We start from the raw sequence: 17,109 nt of genomic DNA, 5'->3' as shown, positions 1-17,109 counted from the left end.
TAAGTCGTTCTGCAAATTCACGATTCAAATATGGTAACCAGTGCCAGGCTGTGGGTGTCAAAAGCCAAATTGAACTTGTTCAGAGTTTCATTACAGTTTGCGGCCATGTTACAGATGGAAATGCTATGTGCTTTATATTGAGCATTTTTCTTGTTTTGTGGAACCTGCCTCAAAATGAGAATGGCTTGTAAAAATCTCATGTGCTGTGACATCCAATATATCTGTCGCTAGGTAAACCTAAGAAAAGCATAAGTTTTTCTGCAGTGTGAAATAACATTTGTAATTACAGGTACCTAGCAAATTGAACTGTGGGTATGCGGAGCGATATCCAAACAGTACGCTAAGATTCCCTCTCTACTTTTGAGCTGATGATTGTAGTTGGTTAATGATTCTGGAACTGTGGGGTGACAAAAACATACAATGAGACTGAAAGCCAATTTTGTTTGATATTTTATTTATTGGTGAAATTCTTCTCAATCAAATAAACCACCAATGGGTAATGATGCTTGTAGCACAAGGTAACAACTTTTCCAAGCTATGTTTATTACTATTGAAATGTGACTTACACACGCATAGCCACAGTGACATCTTGAAGACTGAAACATTTGTGGTGCTGCACCTACATACTCAACAGTTACTGTAATTGGGGTGCACTTTACAGAAAGGTAATATGTGAAATGTGTTTGACCTTAATCATCAGCACACTGCGATTATTATTCTATTACTGCATAAGTAGATCATATTTTATCATAACAAAGAATGTATGACATTTGGTTTCATTACATTGATATTGTGTGCCTTTCAAGAACTCTGAAGTCAGAAAAAAAATGTATTTTATATTAGTCAACCGCATTCCTCATGATTAAAATTTGCATTTCTGCTTGTCTTCCATATTTTGTGGAACTCATTCTTCTCTTCTCATTTTTCTACAGTGGCTGTTTCTCCAGGTGCATTGCTATTCTTATATTTTCCTGTCCTATTTTATACTATCAGAAAACTTGCCACACTTAATTAACACAATGATTGCTGTGTGGTTGCTGGCAGCCATTCCGGGCTGCACTGCCAGTGGCCTCATGGCAGTCACTTCGTTCAGCACTACACAGGTGCAGTCTTTTCTGGCAACCAAGTTAGGGTCAAGTTAGCTTTCCATAAAATATTGGTCTTTCGACTGCTTAAAACCATTACATGTGTTTGAATATGAGTCTTCACGCAGCTGCGAAGTTTACCACTGTTGCAGTCAATGACGTACAAAATTCTCTCTACGTAATGAATTACAGCAGCACCACCAAAAACAAGCAACAATTCACAGAAAAACATGTTCCTTAATACTGCAGAAATCCATTTGTATTGGAAGTTCTATCTATTCATCATGTGAATTCACCTGATTCTTCAGCTGATTTAGTCTGGTTTCAATCTCTCTTGTATCCATTCCTCTTTCCTTGTAGTATTTTAGTGTTACATTGAGTTGCTGTTCCTCTAGGCCTGGAACACGATCATACAAAGACTTTCCAAGCTCTTCGTCCATGTCATTTTCCTCTCTCAGGATGCAGAAGTATATGAGGAAAATTCCCAAACTTGCTGAAATGACTATGCCTTGATACCATGGTCTATCATCTTCCTCTCCTCCCCTAGCCTGCACTGCTTTCCACGCTGCCGCTTCACTTGACGTGTATTTTATTGGGTGGTCTTCTGGATTTCTGCTTGAGTTATGATGAGATGAGTACTGTGCGAGTTGCTGAACTGCTGATAACCTGAAACACACCCAAGTTTTATAGATTACGTAGTACAGCGGGTACTGAGCTCCCAGAATCAAACAGTAATCCCCTGGAAGACAATACACTGTGAATAGTACACTGTCGCATTAGTTACCTCAAATTTTACGTGTACTTCCTGAGAGCCGGTAGATGCAGCTTACAAGTTCAAATGTGTTGATCAATCACATGACAACTGCTACGAGTTATTCAGATGAATCGGCTGAAGATGCAATGATGTCTTAAACACACCCTTGAAAATACGCTGGGATAAAAAACAAAAATGCGTGTATGTGGAAAAAGTCTTAACACAATGTGATCCCTGTAAATGTGCAACACTAAGAATGTTTACATTCATATCTGTCCAATGGCTTTTGAAGAATCTGAAGGTGAATATCATCAAACAGCTATTATTCACACTGTTTGAGCAATTAACCTACTTTTAAGCAACTGTGTGTCACATACTTTCATTTGCTATAAATGAGAAAGACTAACCGCACTGTGGTGGCAAACATGTTTTTGTTCAAGGCCCAGCTCACTACAGCTGTCTATTCCTCTTGGAGGAAGAAGCATGTCCAAATGACACCATCTTACTCAACTTGTCACATACTAGGATTACGACACTTATTTATTTCCTCTACAGCATATCATTTTGACTTCTGATTGAGTTTAAGTTATTCTCTTCTTTAACAGTACAGTAACTTATTTGTAACAATTCTCCTGCAACAAATCTATGTTAGTTACATGCTCCATGGATCATTTTCCAAGATAGATCATAATGATGTGGAATGACGCATTTTACATTCACAACTCAAATTAATTTGTACATATGGTTAAATCATTCTTAAGAATATATATGAGTTAGTAATTCCCACCCACCAACCATGACACGTTACAGTAATAACAATTCCTCTGCAGAACAGGAGTTGTCAAGGAGAAACTTTCTCAAGTTTGTTTCTAAATTGTGCTTCGCTGTCTGTCAGACATTTTATATCACTGGGTAAGTGATCAACAATTTTTGTTGCAACATTGTGCACCCCTTTCTGTGCTAAAGGTAACCTTAATGTAGAGTAATGGATGTAATTTTTCCTTCTGGTATCATAATTACGTTAACTGTGGTTCCTTTTGAACTGCAGTGGATTATTTACAACAAACTTCATGAAGGAATAAAAATACTGCGATGTGGTCAGAATAGCAGACTCCTGAAACAGATGTCTACAAGACAATCGTAAATCAGCACCACATAATATTCTTATAGCACTTTTTGCCCAATGAAGACTTAATTTTTTAAAGATGAGTTACCCCTGAACGTTACGCCATAATGACGTCACTGAATGGAAATATGTCAATTTCATGATTTGTCTCTCTCTCAAATTTCAATATTCTAAGTGTAAATATGGCCGAACTCAGTTGTTTTAGAATGCAAAATGGTGCTTTTTCCCATTTAAATTCTCATCAATATGGACGTCTAAGACGGAAATACGGAAGCGTCCGATCCCGCCAGTCTGCTTTGACCCATGACGTCACAAATATGGCGCAAACAAAAACAAAAACACTTTCCACAAGAAGCCTAATGACACTAACGGGACAAGCGCAGGAAATGGGGTGTTTTGGGTGGGGGGCAAACGAAATATAAACAAATTTAGACGCCTTGCGTAGCTACAACGTGTAAGTGAAGACAGCCATGCATGAATACCCACCCACCTCCCCAGGGGTCGTAACCCCTGTAACCCATAGAAGATAAAGATGCTTCAGTAGCTGATTAGTGTTTTTTGCCTTTTTTTAAAAAAAAATCTCATGGGATAGAACGAACAGATCAGAAAAGTAAATAAAATAAGATAAAACAGAACTGGAGACAGCCACACTCAAACCAAACTCCGCGCCGTCATGACGTCACACACGACAACACCCTTATGTCACGGGTCAAAGCCGACGCGTGGGATCGGACGCTTCTGTCGACCCTCTATGACTTTTGAAGTTTCCACCCTATTTATTATTTCACCATCTGCTACACTTATCACTAATGTAGTACCCCTAGATGTGCAGAACTGAATATGTTATGTCTTTTTTTAAAGTTGAAGGTGAGAGCATTTGCCGAAAGCCAGTTAGTGATTCTTTCAACAACTCTGTACCATTTTTTCTGTTTCTGTAGGTATACTTGGATTGATTACAATACTAATGTCATCTACAAAAAGGACTAATTCTTTGCACATCTTCTGCAAAAAATATTGACCTGGAGCTAACTAATTATTGTCATAGTGTACTGTAGGTGTAAACAGAGATTATAGTAACCTATGGCTTTCAGCTGTTCTATAACTTCTAATACACACTTAGGCTCATATCAACTGAATCGTGTGGTAATAAAACAAAACACAGAGAAATTATGAACGTACAGGTCAGAAGAGGACTAGGCATAGATTTGGACCACTTTTTAACAGAAATAAAAGCCAAATTTCAACCAAAAAAAACCAAACCCCAAAATTAAAGAAGCTCCTACAATCGACAAAAAATTTCTGCCAGACAACAGGGACAAATTTGTTAACAAGCATCAGGAGGTGGGAAATAGGGACGAAATCAGAGAAGCAATGACAGAAACAGTGAAAGAACTAGAACAACCATGAAGGGGACGAAGTAATAGGGCATAGACTAATAGCTTAGAAGAAATGGAACTCCAGTAAAAAGGAAAGAGACAAGGAGCAGTAAAGAGGCATCAAAACTTATTTAAACACAGAAATGGAAATATGAAAAAAATAGAAGAAATAGGTACAATATTTCAGACAGAACAACGCATGGGACTTGTACAAAGTTTTCAAAGAAGAAATAACATGGTACAAGCCGATGAGCCTACACTGCACAGATTTAACAAGCAAACTGATTACCAACAACAAGTCAACTGAAAATGCATTGGGAAGCTGAAAAATGACAGAACACCACATGAAGGCAGGATATTAGCGGAGATGTACAAACTGGGAGGAAAGCAGGTAGCTGGAACCATTTATGAGGTTATTACATATTGCTGGGAGAAAGGAAGAACGCATGAGGACTGGAAACGAATCCTAATCCATCCACTACTTAAGACTGGTGACAGGACAAGTACCAACAATTACTGAGTCATATCTCTTCCAGTCACCAACAAAATTATATCCAAAGCTCTACTGAATGAGACAGAAGATAAAGCAGAGCACACAATTGGTGAGTACCAAGTGGAGTTCAGAAAAAATAGATTTTGCCCAGAGCCAATTTTTAACTTGAAATCTATCTTCAGGATCAGGAATATGCAGAACCTTAACACAGTTCTTACATTCTTTGATTTTTTTAAAAAAAAGTTTACAATTCTGTAGACAGGTAGTATTCCTAGCACTGGAAGAAGCAGGTAACGACAAAACCACGAGACAATTAGACGAACAGACAATCTCGGAGAAAACTTCAAAATTTAAGTTCCTAGGGGAAGTTTCTGAACCCTACAAAATTAACACAGGTTAATGGGCATGACAATGGGCTCTCACCGATTCTCTTCAATGTAGTCTTAGAAAAACTGTTGAGAGAGTGAGATGCAAAATTTCGAGAGAAAAATGTTGAAGGAATCCATCTAGGATGAGGATCTGTGGTGAAATGTGTTGGTTTTGCTGACAATATTACAGTAATTTCTAAGGATAAACCAGATGTAAAGATAATGATAGAAACACTTCATGAAATTTCTTCTAAAACCGGATTGCATTGGACATAAAATCAACAGAGAAAAACATATACAAACACAACACAGAAACATGAAAAGAGTTGGTAAGTTTAAGTATTTGGGAGATTGGATACAGTCACATAGGTTATTTAACACCAAGATTAAAGGAAGATCAAATAAAATGCAATTAGCATACAAACTCACTCAAAACCAATACAATAAAATATCGGTATCATTTCAGGCAAAAATTAAGCACTGCGCAATAGTAATTAAACTGGAAGCACTTTACAGATCTGAATGCCTAACACTAAATAAAATGGGTAGTCAAGAAGAACTGGATAAAAGGAAAGGACCACAACAGAACAAATATAACAAATGGACAAACAGGAGAAATGATCTATACAGAAACATCAAAACAATCACAGACACAATAAGAAAAAGGAGATTAAAGTTTTATGGTCATATTTACACAATGAATGACAATATGCAAATGATGAAAATTTTTCATTTCATCTCAGCATTAAAAAACACCATGGGATGGCTGGAAGAGACAAGAAGGAACTTTGGAGAACTTGACATCATAGAAGACACCATACAGGACGGGAACGTTTCAGGCTACTGATTAATACTGCACAATTTCCTGTCCAACAACAAAATTCACAATCTAGGAGAGTGATGTCAAAAGAATAAAGGCAGGCCATCAGTCAACTCTACTCTAAATAATAAGTTCTGGGAGGATAAGAAGGAAAAAATAGTACCTTAGGTTCTAAGTGATATATACTTAGTCAAATTTATTGGACATCTTAAATCCCATTAATACCATAACAATGAGTTAGTAATGGGTGTGCTCATCAGAACTTATTTTGTTGCAAACACAGAACAAGGTATGTGTGTGTCTATAAAATGGAAGGGGGGGGGGGAGGTGGAGGATGACCATGCATACATTTGATCATTTAATTCTGCCCTGAGTTTAGCCTGGAGGGGGGGAGAAAAAATATACCTCATCTCATATCTTGTCAAAAGATTTAAACACTACAAGTTTTGAGGTTAAATAATGTGTTTTGTCTGATTCTGTCCACTTAGGATATTTGCATGTCTTTCATACTAATGGTCACTTTATCTAAATGCGAATAAAAATGCTAATCTTGGAACTGAAGTAAAATTCCGTCAAATAATGTTCACTCCACTGATATTGTTATAGAAATAAAGGGTCGACAGAAGTGTCCGATCCCACGCGTCGGCTTTGACCCGTGACGTAAGGATGTTGTCGTTTGTGACATCATGGCGGCGCAGAGTTTGGTTTGTGAGTTTAGCGTGTTTGTGGATGTCGTCGTGTTGTGGTCTGTTGTGCTCTCCGGTGGTATGTTCAGGGTTTTCGTTTGTGAGCTGTAATGGGCTCAGTTTGCATTTGCTCATTATCCAGAGTTTTGCGATTGTTGGCTGTGTTTGTAGTGGAATTCGTTTCAGTGAGTTAACGATTTTGTGTGAAGGTTTATTTAATGCTGTTACTGTACATCGTATGGTAATTTTAGTAAAATTAATCGGTTGTTGTTTTTGTTCAGGAATGGAGGGTAAAAATTGTAGAGGGAGACCAAGAGATGAATACACTAAGCAGATTCAGAGGGATGTAGGTTGCAGTAGGTACTGGGAGATGATGAAGCTTGCACAGGATAGAGTAGCATGGAGAGCTGCATCAAACCAGTCTCAGGACTGAAGACCACAACAACAACAACAACAACTGCAAATTTATGCTGAGGTCACTTATACTGTAGTTTCCAAGTCAAATGAGTAAGTTTTCATCTTCCAGTGAGTAAGTTCTCATCTCCTAATGAAGACTAGTGCATAGAATTACGATGATTTTGATAATATGCTCTGCTTGGATCTAATATAGCAATAAATTCATGCTTTGGTAATAGTCAAAATTGTAGGGTTGATTGCAAGCAATACAAGTATGTGCAACAGAATGATTTATATTGGATTATTTGCTTTCTGGTTATGTTACATTCATTACTTAAAATTAAATTTTACTGTTACATTCAAATATGGAGAAAAACGAGAATGTTTTTACTCTCTGTAATGTTCTGCTACAGATAATGCTGACACAGCAATAAGTAGTCGTTTCTAACACACTAAGGCAGAATACCACACTTCCTGTGAAATTTGCTAGTAAAGTAGTACACTGGTTGAGGAGCAGAAATCTTTATGGAGAACAGCGACATTCAATTCCTCGTCTGCCCATTGTGAATTAGGTTTTCCTAGGTTTCTGTAAATCACTTCAGTTTATTGTGGGGGAGTTTCCTTTACAAAGACTTTCCTCCATCTATGTCTAAACAACCTCGCAGTCCATTCTGCATCTGGAAAGTGTTAAATGTTGCCTTATTGTTAGCGGAAGGGCACACACTTCTCAAAATGTAAACTGATTTCTGGTGAAAATCTTTCTCCCAGGTTACAACAATTTTCAAGTAGGAAAAGTAGAAACCAAGGGTGTAAACAATAGTTTCAAGATAGGTGACGACTTTAGATAAAGGACAAGCTAATTGACTCTGCTATGTAACCAAAGAATATTGTCATTATTTCATCCTGGATTTTCCATTTTTTGAATGTCGTAATAAGGCATTTTTTACTCTGGAAATCAACAAATGCCCCCATAAGATACATTCAGATTATAATGCAGAGTTATTAGTTATAGCAAACAGAAGCATCTGCTTTGACACATGACATAATGGTGTTGTGGAGAGTGACGCTGCTATGGCGCAAAGTTTTTGAGTTAGTTGTGTTTGTAGGCATCATGTTGTGTTTGATGGTGCCCTCTGCTGCTGGATTTGGACATGCCGAGTCTAACGTGTGGTATTGGGGTTCACCTGAGTGGTTTTGAATGTAGGTAGTTGGTGTGGTACCATTGGTTGTGAAAGTGTCTTCAGTGAGTCATTAAGGTCTTTTTGTTTGTGTGTTTGGTGTTTTTAATAGGTCTGATTAGTATGGTGTTAATCATGCAGAAATAAGTCAATTTTGTTATCGCTTTTTTGTTAGGTACAGATATGACAGTGTAGTTAACAAGTGTGTATATTATGTTCTGAGATGGCTGATGATATGATGTCTGTCATGCACCTTCTGCAGATGTTCAGTCTTACTGCTGAATATGCCATGTTTGACGAGAGTGTTGGCAGCTTGGACTAGGGACATGTATCTCTCTCTCTCTCTCTCTCTCTCTCTCTCTCTCTCTCTCTCTCCCTCTCCCCGTGTGTGTGTTTGTGTGTGTGTGTGTGTGTGTGTGTGTGTGTTTTGGCCACCTAGGTGGTATTGCCACAGGCTTTTGTTTGTAAGTAATGTTTGTTTTGGTTTAATTCTATAGTGTTTGTGATGTTTTGTGCATTGTATATTTATGGCAGGTTGGTCGTGTTACAATTGATGTAGTAAATATGGGGTATTCGGGTTTTTGAGTTGTTGGGGTTTTCGTCCCACATTTTGGAGTTGTAGGTGTTGGTATTTTGGTATTGATAGCTGTGATTGAGCTATATAGGTCAAGGGAAATGTTTTAAATAAGTGGAATATTTCACTTTTTGGTGTTGTAGGCATTGGTTTTTTGGTATCAATAGCTGTGATTGAGCCACATAGGTCAAAGGAAATATCCGATTCCTATCGTTTTGTTGGTGTAATGGGATGTTGTAATGTAAAATTGTTTTGGATATTATTTGTTTTGGGATGGTTTGGTGTTTTTTTATTGTTGCATATTTAGCTCATCCCTGCCCTAAACCCCCCAATTTTCTGTGACCGTCCCGTCAGTTTCTTTATTTTTGGAGTGAGACGTTATTGTCGTTTTTATTTTTGTTCGCATTTGGTGGCATGTGTATGTAGTGACGTTATTGTCGTCTTTTTGTATATTCTGGTAGTAGCCATTTCCACCATACTGACAATGTCATGGGTCAAAGCAGGCAGGTGGAATCAGATGCTTCTGTAATGCCTAAGTGTTAATGGGCACTGTTTACAACCTAATGCGGACCTTTTATCATTCTTTGTAGAAAATTGAAACCGAATGTTTTAAGTACCTGTGAGTACTGATTGACTGAGGGAGAAGGTGATTATTACAGATATGTTGAAAATCTAGATATGGTAAATGCATGATGTTGAACTATTGCAACTCATGGTGGTGTAACTGTGTATACAAACAAAAATCATTGTTCACAGGAAACTGGTTTACAAAACATTTGTACAGATCTGGATCTTGGACTGGCTAAAAAAAACACTGTTTACAAGTTCTGACCTCATTGTTACCTATGTATACCATACACCACAGAGTAACGTTGTAAACTTCATTACGCAGATGGAGAACTGTTTGTCTTACTTTGTATGACTTATACCTAAAATTGCACTGTGTTGAGGCATCAACATGTGTATAGGTGGTGGAATTACTAAAGACAGGAAATTCTTGAGCTTAATAAACAGCTATGGGCTGTTTGTAGCAAACCAACTCTGAACAAAGGGTGATGCCTGTCTAAACATTGTTATCACTAACCTCCTCAATACTTGAGATAATAATATCGGTGTAGCTAAACGAATGATTGCAGATCAAAGTACATTACAAATGGAACTCAATATGGGCAGCAGGAATGAACTGCAACCAAGCACACAGCATTCACATTACAGATTCAGCAGAAAGACTATTAAAGAAGAGAGACTACATGACCTGAAAGCAGCTCTGTCTGGTTGCAGACAGCAGCAGAAAATTACACAAAATCAGGCAAGTGAGTCATTTGTCTGCTCCAAACCTTGAGAACAAAATTTCATGACATGTTCCTAATAATACCCAAAAAGAATCTTCTAGGTGAAGCACAAGGAAGGGGAAAACCTATTAAAGGGAAGATGCGGTATACTCTTGAGCTACTTAGATTAAAATGCATTCCCATAATGTTCAGGGACCGAATGAAAATGGGTAAGATCTTGCAACTAAAGAACTACTTCATTGTAATTACTTAAGAGCCAAGAGAATTTACAGAAAGGTAGTGAATGATGCAAAAAAAATAAAAAAATAGATTAATAATAATAATAATAATAATGAAAGGTTTATCAAAGTAGTTCATGATCAATGTAAAGTAGTTCGGAATCTGACAGGCCCTAAATGATCATAGGAAGAAGTCTATCTCTGCCTTAAATTCATGTAGCCCTGATGTCTTCAATTACTTTGTTAGAGTAGTAAAAAATACTGTAAGCGAAATACGAAGCTCAGGTTTAGATCCTATAGCTCATATAAAAAGTGTAAGCTGTTTCACTATTACAAACTGAAATGAAGTGCGCCCTAAGGACATTGTAAAATAGTCACTTCACACAAGCATTCAGAGAGTGCAGATATCTATGGTAAGCCTTGTACAGTTCTGAGAAAATTATTTCGGAGGCTGTAGTAATCAACAAATGTTTATCCTACAGTGTCTTCGTAGAATTCCTGCAATGGGCTTGGGCAGTCTACAGAAATCATGTGAAGTTCCAGTATTAGACCAATTTCGATAATCTCAATTATGGCTAAACTTATGGAGTCTGTGATGAAACATCAGATATTAAGTTACTTTGAACACGATAAACTCTTCCAGGACACCCAGCACAGTTCTTGTAAAAGAAAGCTAATGGTTACAGCAGCACTGAATTCAATTACAAAGATAATGCAGGAGTGTAAGGGCAGATAAAGTGTGGCATCTGATATCTCACACAAGATACTGCACCCCAAACTGAAGTGTTATGGAAGTGGAGGCGCTGTTCTTGCAACTCTTGAATAGTATCTCGAAAACCAAACGAAGGTAGTATGGTCCAGAACATATATTGTGGCATGTCATGCATACCTCTGGGATCCTTCATAAGACCTCTCCTGTTTCTTATTTATGTCAATGATATAGGTTGTAACAACCACATTTCACAGTTTGCTGATGACACCACTCCTTTTGCCAAAGAAAAAGCTGGCCCACACACTCTAGAAGCAATGCACGTGCTCTTTGAAAACATTAACGAGTGGTAACTGTGTTGTGTGTGTGTGTGTGTGTGTGTGTGTGTGTGTGTGAACTGACCAGCTCCTAATAATGCTGTATTATGCAAGATTTTATCCACATTAATTATGACCTGCTGTTATGAAGACACACTTCAGGTTGTAAGGACAAGTCACTGCTACCAAAAAGCAGTCAAGAAAAAGACTGGAACACTGCAAGCCCAGTTAGTAGTAACAACCATTTTCAGCCAGGATCTGTTATTGCACCTCATCAGTGTAAAAGAAAACCAAATGACTTTCAGCACATAGCAAGACATACATAATCATAGTAGCCATAACAAGAGAAACACTGAGATAGCAAGATCTCCAGAGCATAAGACAGGTTTCCAATGGTTGCTCTAAACATGCTCAAGGGTCATTCCATGTCAAGTCACCCAGGCCTTGACACCAACCATGTCAGATTTTGATGAAACTTGCTACAATTACTTCTTTTATCATCCTGAAAGCACTGGTAAAATTTTTTTGCTCTATCTCTTATATTCTTTTTTTTATAAATTTTTAAAGTTTTTAGATTTGGCGTTGTTTCAGCAGTCGGAAATCGTAACTTAAATGTGTCCTCACAACTAAAAAAATTTGTATATTAAAGAATACTCAAGATATCAGTATGAAATTTTGGAATAAGTTTGTGTATTATATCTAAATGTTAAAAAAAATTACCATAAAGATTTATTAAAACCTTTCAAATGAATAAAAATTTACAAGTTTTTTTTTTAGATAACGGATGTTTAGTTTTACAAAAATTGCAATATCTAGAGTCTCAGACCTGATAGAAAGCTCAAATTTGTTTTAAAATACTCTTAATTGTATAGGCTATTAGATAAAAGAAAAATTATGTTGGCTTTTTAACCTGTTTAATAGTTATCTAATTTTTAAAATAATATTAATTATATTTTAAAAATAAAAAGTACCAAGTGACTTAGACACCGAAAATAAGTTTTTGTCTTCTTCGAATAACAATGTACGCTTGGATTTTGTTTTGTTACTCCTGTGTTTTGAAGTAAAAAATTATTACAGTGTTAAATAGTGCTTGGATAGTATTTTATTAAGTTTATTCGAACTTTCAGTAAGTACTGTTACTTAGTTTACAGAGATTCTTTTCCAATATCCTATAAAAGTAACCAGAACAGTAATCAGACCAAAAGTGAAATCAGTATGTCAGCTATTCAAACCTGTAGCGTAGGGTTATTTAAAAAATCTGACTGTTTCCAAACAACCTACACACCTTCAAAACAGTTACAGCCGGTATCTGAATTGAGCGAGGAAGAAAAAGATTTGATCCACTTACGATCTGGAATTAATCTGTGTGAATTTAAGAATATATGTTCATATCACAGCTACTACTTTTTAAGCGTTTTTGAAAAGTATCAAACAACATGTGTAGACCCACTAAAAAAACACAAAAAGCCCATCAAAAAATCATTGAAAAGTGTAGGCTTGGATCTTTCTAAACAATTACTGACAAAAAATATTAGCATAAAACCTGGACAAAAGTTTTGCTCACCATGCCGTAGCTTTTGTGAGGAAAAATAAAGAGTTGAAGTCAATGAAAGTGAAACAGATGATGAAGTCATGGTTGAATTAGAATCACAGGAATCCAGAAATGAATTCCTCGTACAAACAAACATTACTCTTGATAATTTAGGTTTAACATCGATAGAGCTTCATGGCTTGTCAGAACAAAGTAAAGGGTCTTATTTTAAAAGGAAGGTTAGCAGTATTGAAAAGACTGCAAAAAAGGCGGTTTCAAAAGCATTAAAATATGATGCACCAAGTTCTGATGATGACGAAGAAGATACAAGTGTGGTTGAGAAAGCAGAGGATTTTGATGTAATGATTTCTCTTATGAAAGAGAAGATTTCATCTGTTGGGAGGTCTAGAAAAATCCAGATTCTGACCTTGGCTCCAGATTCTTGGAGTCAAAATAAAGTGATGAAAGAATTTTATGTACGTGAGTACATGGTGCGACAAGCTAGAAAGCTAAAATCTGAAAAGGGTATTTTGGAAACTCCTGGTCCAAAAAAAGGTAAAACTCTTTCTGAAAATACAGTAAGACTTGTAACAGATTTTTATGAAAAGGATGAAAGTTCCAGAGTGCTACCTGGAACAAAAGACAAAGTAAGTGTTCAAAAAAATGTGTACATGCATAAAAGACTCATTTTGTGTAACTAGAGAGAACTCTATTATTCTTTCCAATGGGAGAATCCCGTGGTAGAAGTAGGATTTTCAAAATTTTGTTTCTTGAGACCTAAATGGTGTATCCTTGCTGGTGCTGCAGGCACACACCGTGTATGTGTATGCAGTATCCACCAGAATGTTAAACTATTACTGGATGCTGTGAAAATTGAAGAATCTTATAAAGACCTAATTAAGATGCTTGTGTGCAACACGGAAAACCAAAACTGCATGCTATGTCATTGCGACAGCTGTACTGCAAATACTGCACTAACTGAGTGCTTATATGAAAACTAAGTGAAGATTATGATTTAGAAGAAGAAATTGTAATCAGTCAGTGGGTTAACAAAGACAAGGCAGAAATGATCAAACAGTCGTATCAGTGTTGAAGACTACATTTCTTTATTGGTTAGGTCATTGGAAAAGCTCACCCCGCACTCGTTTATAGCAAAATCCCAATCAGCAGCCTTTAAAAGATTGAAAGAAGACCCACCACCCAAAACAGCAATTATTGTGATGGGTTTCAGTGAAAATTATTCCTTTGTTATACAAAATGAGATCCAAAGTTACCACTGGAATAGAGGTGGTTGTACTCTACACCCAGTTGGAGTTTTTCTAAGAAATGAGGAAAACAATGTTTTTGTTTCCAACCAATGTTTTATTAGTAATGACCAAGAACGTGATACTGGTTTTGTTAACTTTGTACAAAGAGAAATTACAAAGTGGCTGTCATCACATCATACTGACATTGACTCAGTTCACTACTTTACAGATGGTTGTGCTGGGCAGTACAAAAATAGAAACAGTTTTAAAAATTTGACTGAACACTTGAAAGACTTTAATTTGAAGGCCCAACACTCTTTTTTTGCAACAAGTCATGGAAAGTCAATTTGTGATGACCTAGGAGGAACTATTAAAAGAATGTTAAGGAAAGCTAGTCTACAGCTTTCAGACAAAGAAAAAATAATGACAGTAATCCATGTGTGTTCATTTTCACTTTATTGACAAAAAAGAAGCTGATTTGCTACGGTTAAAACTAGAAAACCGTTTTTCAGCAACCCGAACCATTCCTGGAACAACAAGTTTTCGTAACTTCAAACCACTTCCAACAAACAAGCTTGAAATTAGAAGGACTACAGATAGTGTAAAACCATCCTTACTCTTTTCTTTCCATTCACCTTCTGATTGGGTTCGTGTTGAACCATCCATAAATAGCTATGTGGCTGTAAATTATGATGGTAACTGGTACTTTGGACTGGTAAAAACAATATTCAATGATGAAGAAGATGCAGAAATTCTATTTCTACATCCTTGAAGACCAGCTGCATCATTTTATTGGCCTGAAAGAGAAGATTCTTGCATAGTGCCTTTGGAGCACATAGTCTGTGTAGTAGACGCACCTCAATCAAGCGGCACTGGAAGAATGTATTACTTCAATAAAGACTGTATCAAAAGAACTGAAAGCTCTTGGATGAAGTGGAAAAACAAGTTGAATCAGCATTAATGTTTATTAAAAAGACAAAATTACTCAAAAAATTCAATGTTTCAAGCAATCAGTTGGGTTATACATATGTGTCGTAAGTACACTATCTTTGTACATAATTCTAATGTAATCTACTATAGTTAATAAACATGTTAAAAAGCCATCATTACTTTTGTTTTATCAAGTAGCCTATATGTTTAAGAGTAAATTAAAACAAATTTGAGCATTCTATCAGGTCTGAGACTCTAGATATTGCAATTCTTATAAAACAAAACATCCGTTAAAAAAAAGAAAAGAAAAAAATACACATATATATTTTTTCATAGAAAATATTAATATATTTTAATAGTATCATTTTTATCTTCAAATATGTATAATAAATAAACTTGCTGCGAAAATTCATGATGTTATCTAGAAGAGTTTTTAAGATAAGCAATTTTAAAGTTTTGAATACAAATTAAATTTATCATTTCGGAAGGTTCGGAAAACACAAAACATAAAAACTTAAAAAATTTATAAAAAAAACTATAAGAGATACAGCAAAAAAATTTTGCAGGTGTTGTCAGGATGGTATTAGAACCATTTGAGCCAAATTTCATGAAAATCTAAGGAGGTGGGTGTAAAATTTATTTTTTATTGGGTGATTTGATGTGGAATGACCCTCAACATAATGCGTTGCAAAATGCAAATGCTTGGTGCCATGGGCATTCAAAAGAATAATGGCACAAGACTTGAAACAGCACCCTTTATACTCTGAGAATTTTTCCACCAGTGACCAAAGTGAATGGACGAGATAATATTGTCTTCATCTGTTATGTGTCCTTATTGCGAACAATTTTTTTATATGTTCAATGAAAAATTGTACATACTTGAATGTATATGTATGTAATCTTGAAGCAGTCCGTCCAGTTCCGACTGGTAAACGACGCAGATCAGTAATAAATTTTCTACTGTCGAAAACAAGTTTATCCTACCTCGCATTTGCCTAGTACTGAAGATCAGAAATTAATATGGTACAGTTTATCGCAATGTGAAATGCGGTCATATTTTGTTACGTCCTTTTTAATTACGTTGTTTTCGTTACATTTTCCTTATTTGAAGTCTAATTGTCTTTATAACTCGTAACTTTGAGGTTTCAGTTATCGGTGACTGCAATTGCATCATGTGATTGTTTCATGGTTATTGTAGTGTTAGGAATTGTGATATGAACATGTCTGCAAGTAAGAAGAAAATCTGAGTTTACTGTCAGCACGTAGAACACACATGTAAATAGCCAACTGCCAAGGATTCAGATATATTTAAATCTCTGTTATATAATATTCTGAGTACCGTACAGAAATGTTCTGTACTGTGTTTTGTTTTTTTCACTGAAATTATATCGCACTGCAGCTCGGCTCAATTGGGCACCAATAACTATACATTTTACTTCAGTAAGAAGAGAGTTACGAGGTTTCTTTAATTGTTTAATGTGTTAAGGCAAGAAACTCTTAGCATATAATCACCTCCATCGCTGTTTCACACAACGAATTAAATTTAATTCCAATGCTGTTAACACAACTTTACTCGCCATTCTTCATTTGTTACTAGTCCAGACACAACTTTACTCCACAGTCTGAAACTCTGAAAATACTGCGCGACTGTGGAATTGGGATAGTTTACACTTTAGTGTGTTGATGTTATGAAGTCGACAACACAAGTCAAAGCTACCGTCAGGTATCGACATGTGGTGAGATCGACCAGTTTCTTTTTTTAAAAAAAATATTTATCACTGTGCTATAGAGATGGGCAAACTGAAACACGTAACTGTTTCGAAACAAATGAAACAGTACAATGTAACGTTCCGATACGTTGTTTCGAAACAGTGAAACAGTTTGTGTTTTGTATTCTAATAAACTACACATTTTATCATCTTGAATGTCTACTGTATAAGTATGTCCATATAAACACAAATGAGGTGCGAGAGCGCTAATCATGTCGCAGAAAGTATGAAACTATCACT

The 17,109-nt window shown here is 36.2% G+C and overlaps 1 protein-coding gene across 1 annotated transcript; it reads right to left on the bottom strand.

The window, feature by feature from the left end:
• Positions 1–437: 437 nt before the first annotated feature.
• LOC124594849 lies at positions 438–16,730 on the bottom strand. Its single transcript, XM_047133308.1, has 2 exons — positions 16,613–16,730; positions 438–1,751 (listed from the first exon to the last, which is right to left on the bottom strand). The coding sequence occupies exons 1-2, from the start codon at positions 16,678–16,680 to the stop codon at positions 1,361–1,363; spliced, it is 459 nt and encodes a 152-aa protein (XP_046989264.1). The 5' UTR covers positions 16,681–16,730; the 3' UTR covers positions 438–1,360.
• Between the last annotated feature and the right edge of the window lie 379 nt (positions 16,731–17,109).

This window comes from Schistocerca americana, chromosome 2 (genome assembly GCF_021461395.2).
Source record: "Schistocerca americana isolate TAMUIC-IGC-003095 chromosome 2, iqSchAmer2.1, whole genome shotgun sequence".
NCBI lineage: Eukaryota > Metazoa > Arthropoda > Insecta > Orthoptera > Acrididae > Schistocerca > Schistocerca americana.
Note: the sequence above shows the minus strand (reverse complement) of the source record. Positions and strands in the feature narration are given on the sequence as shown.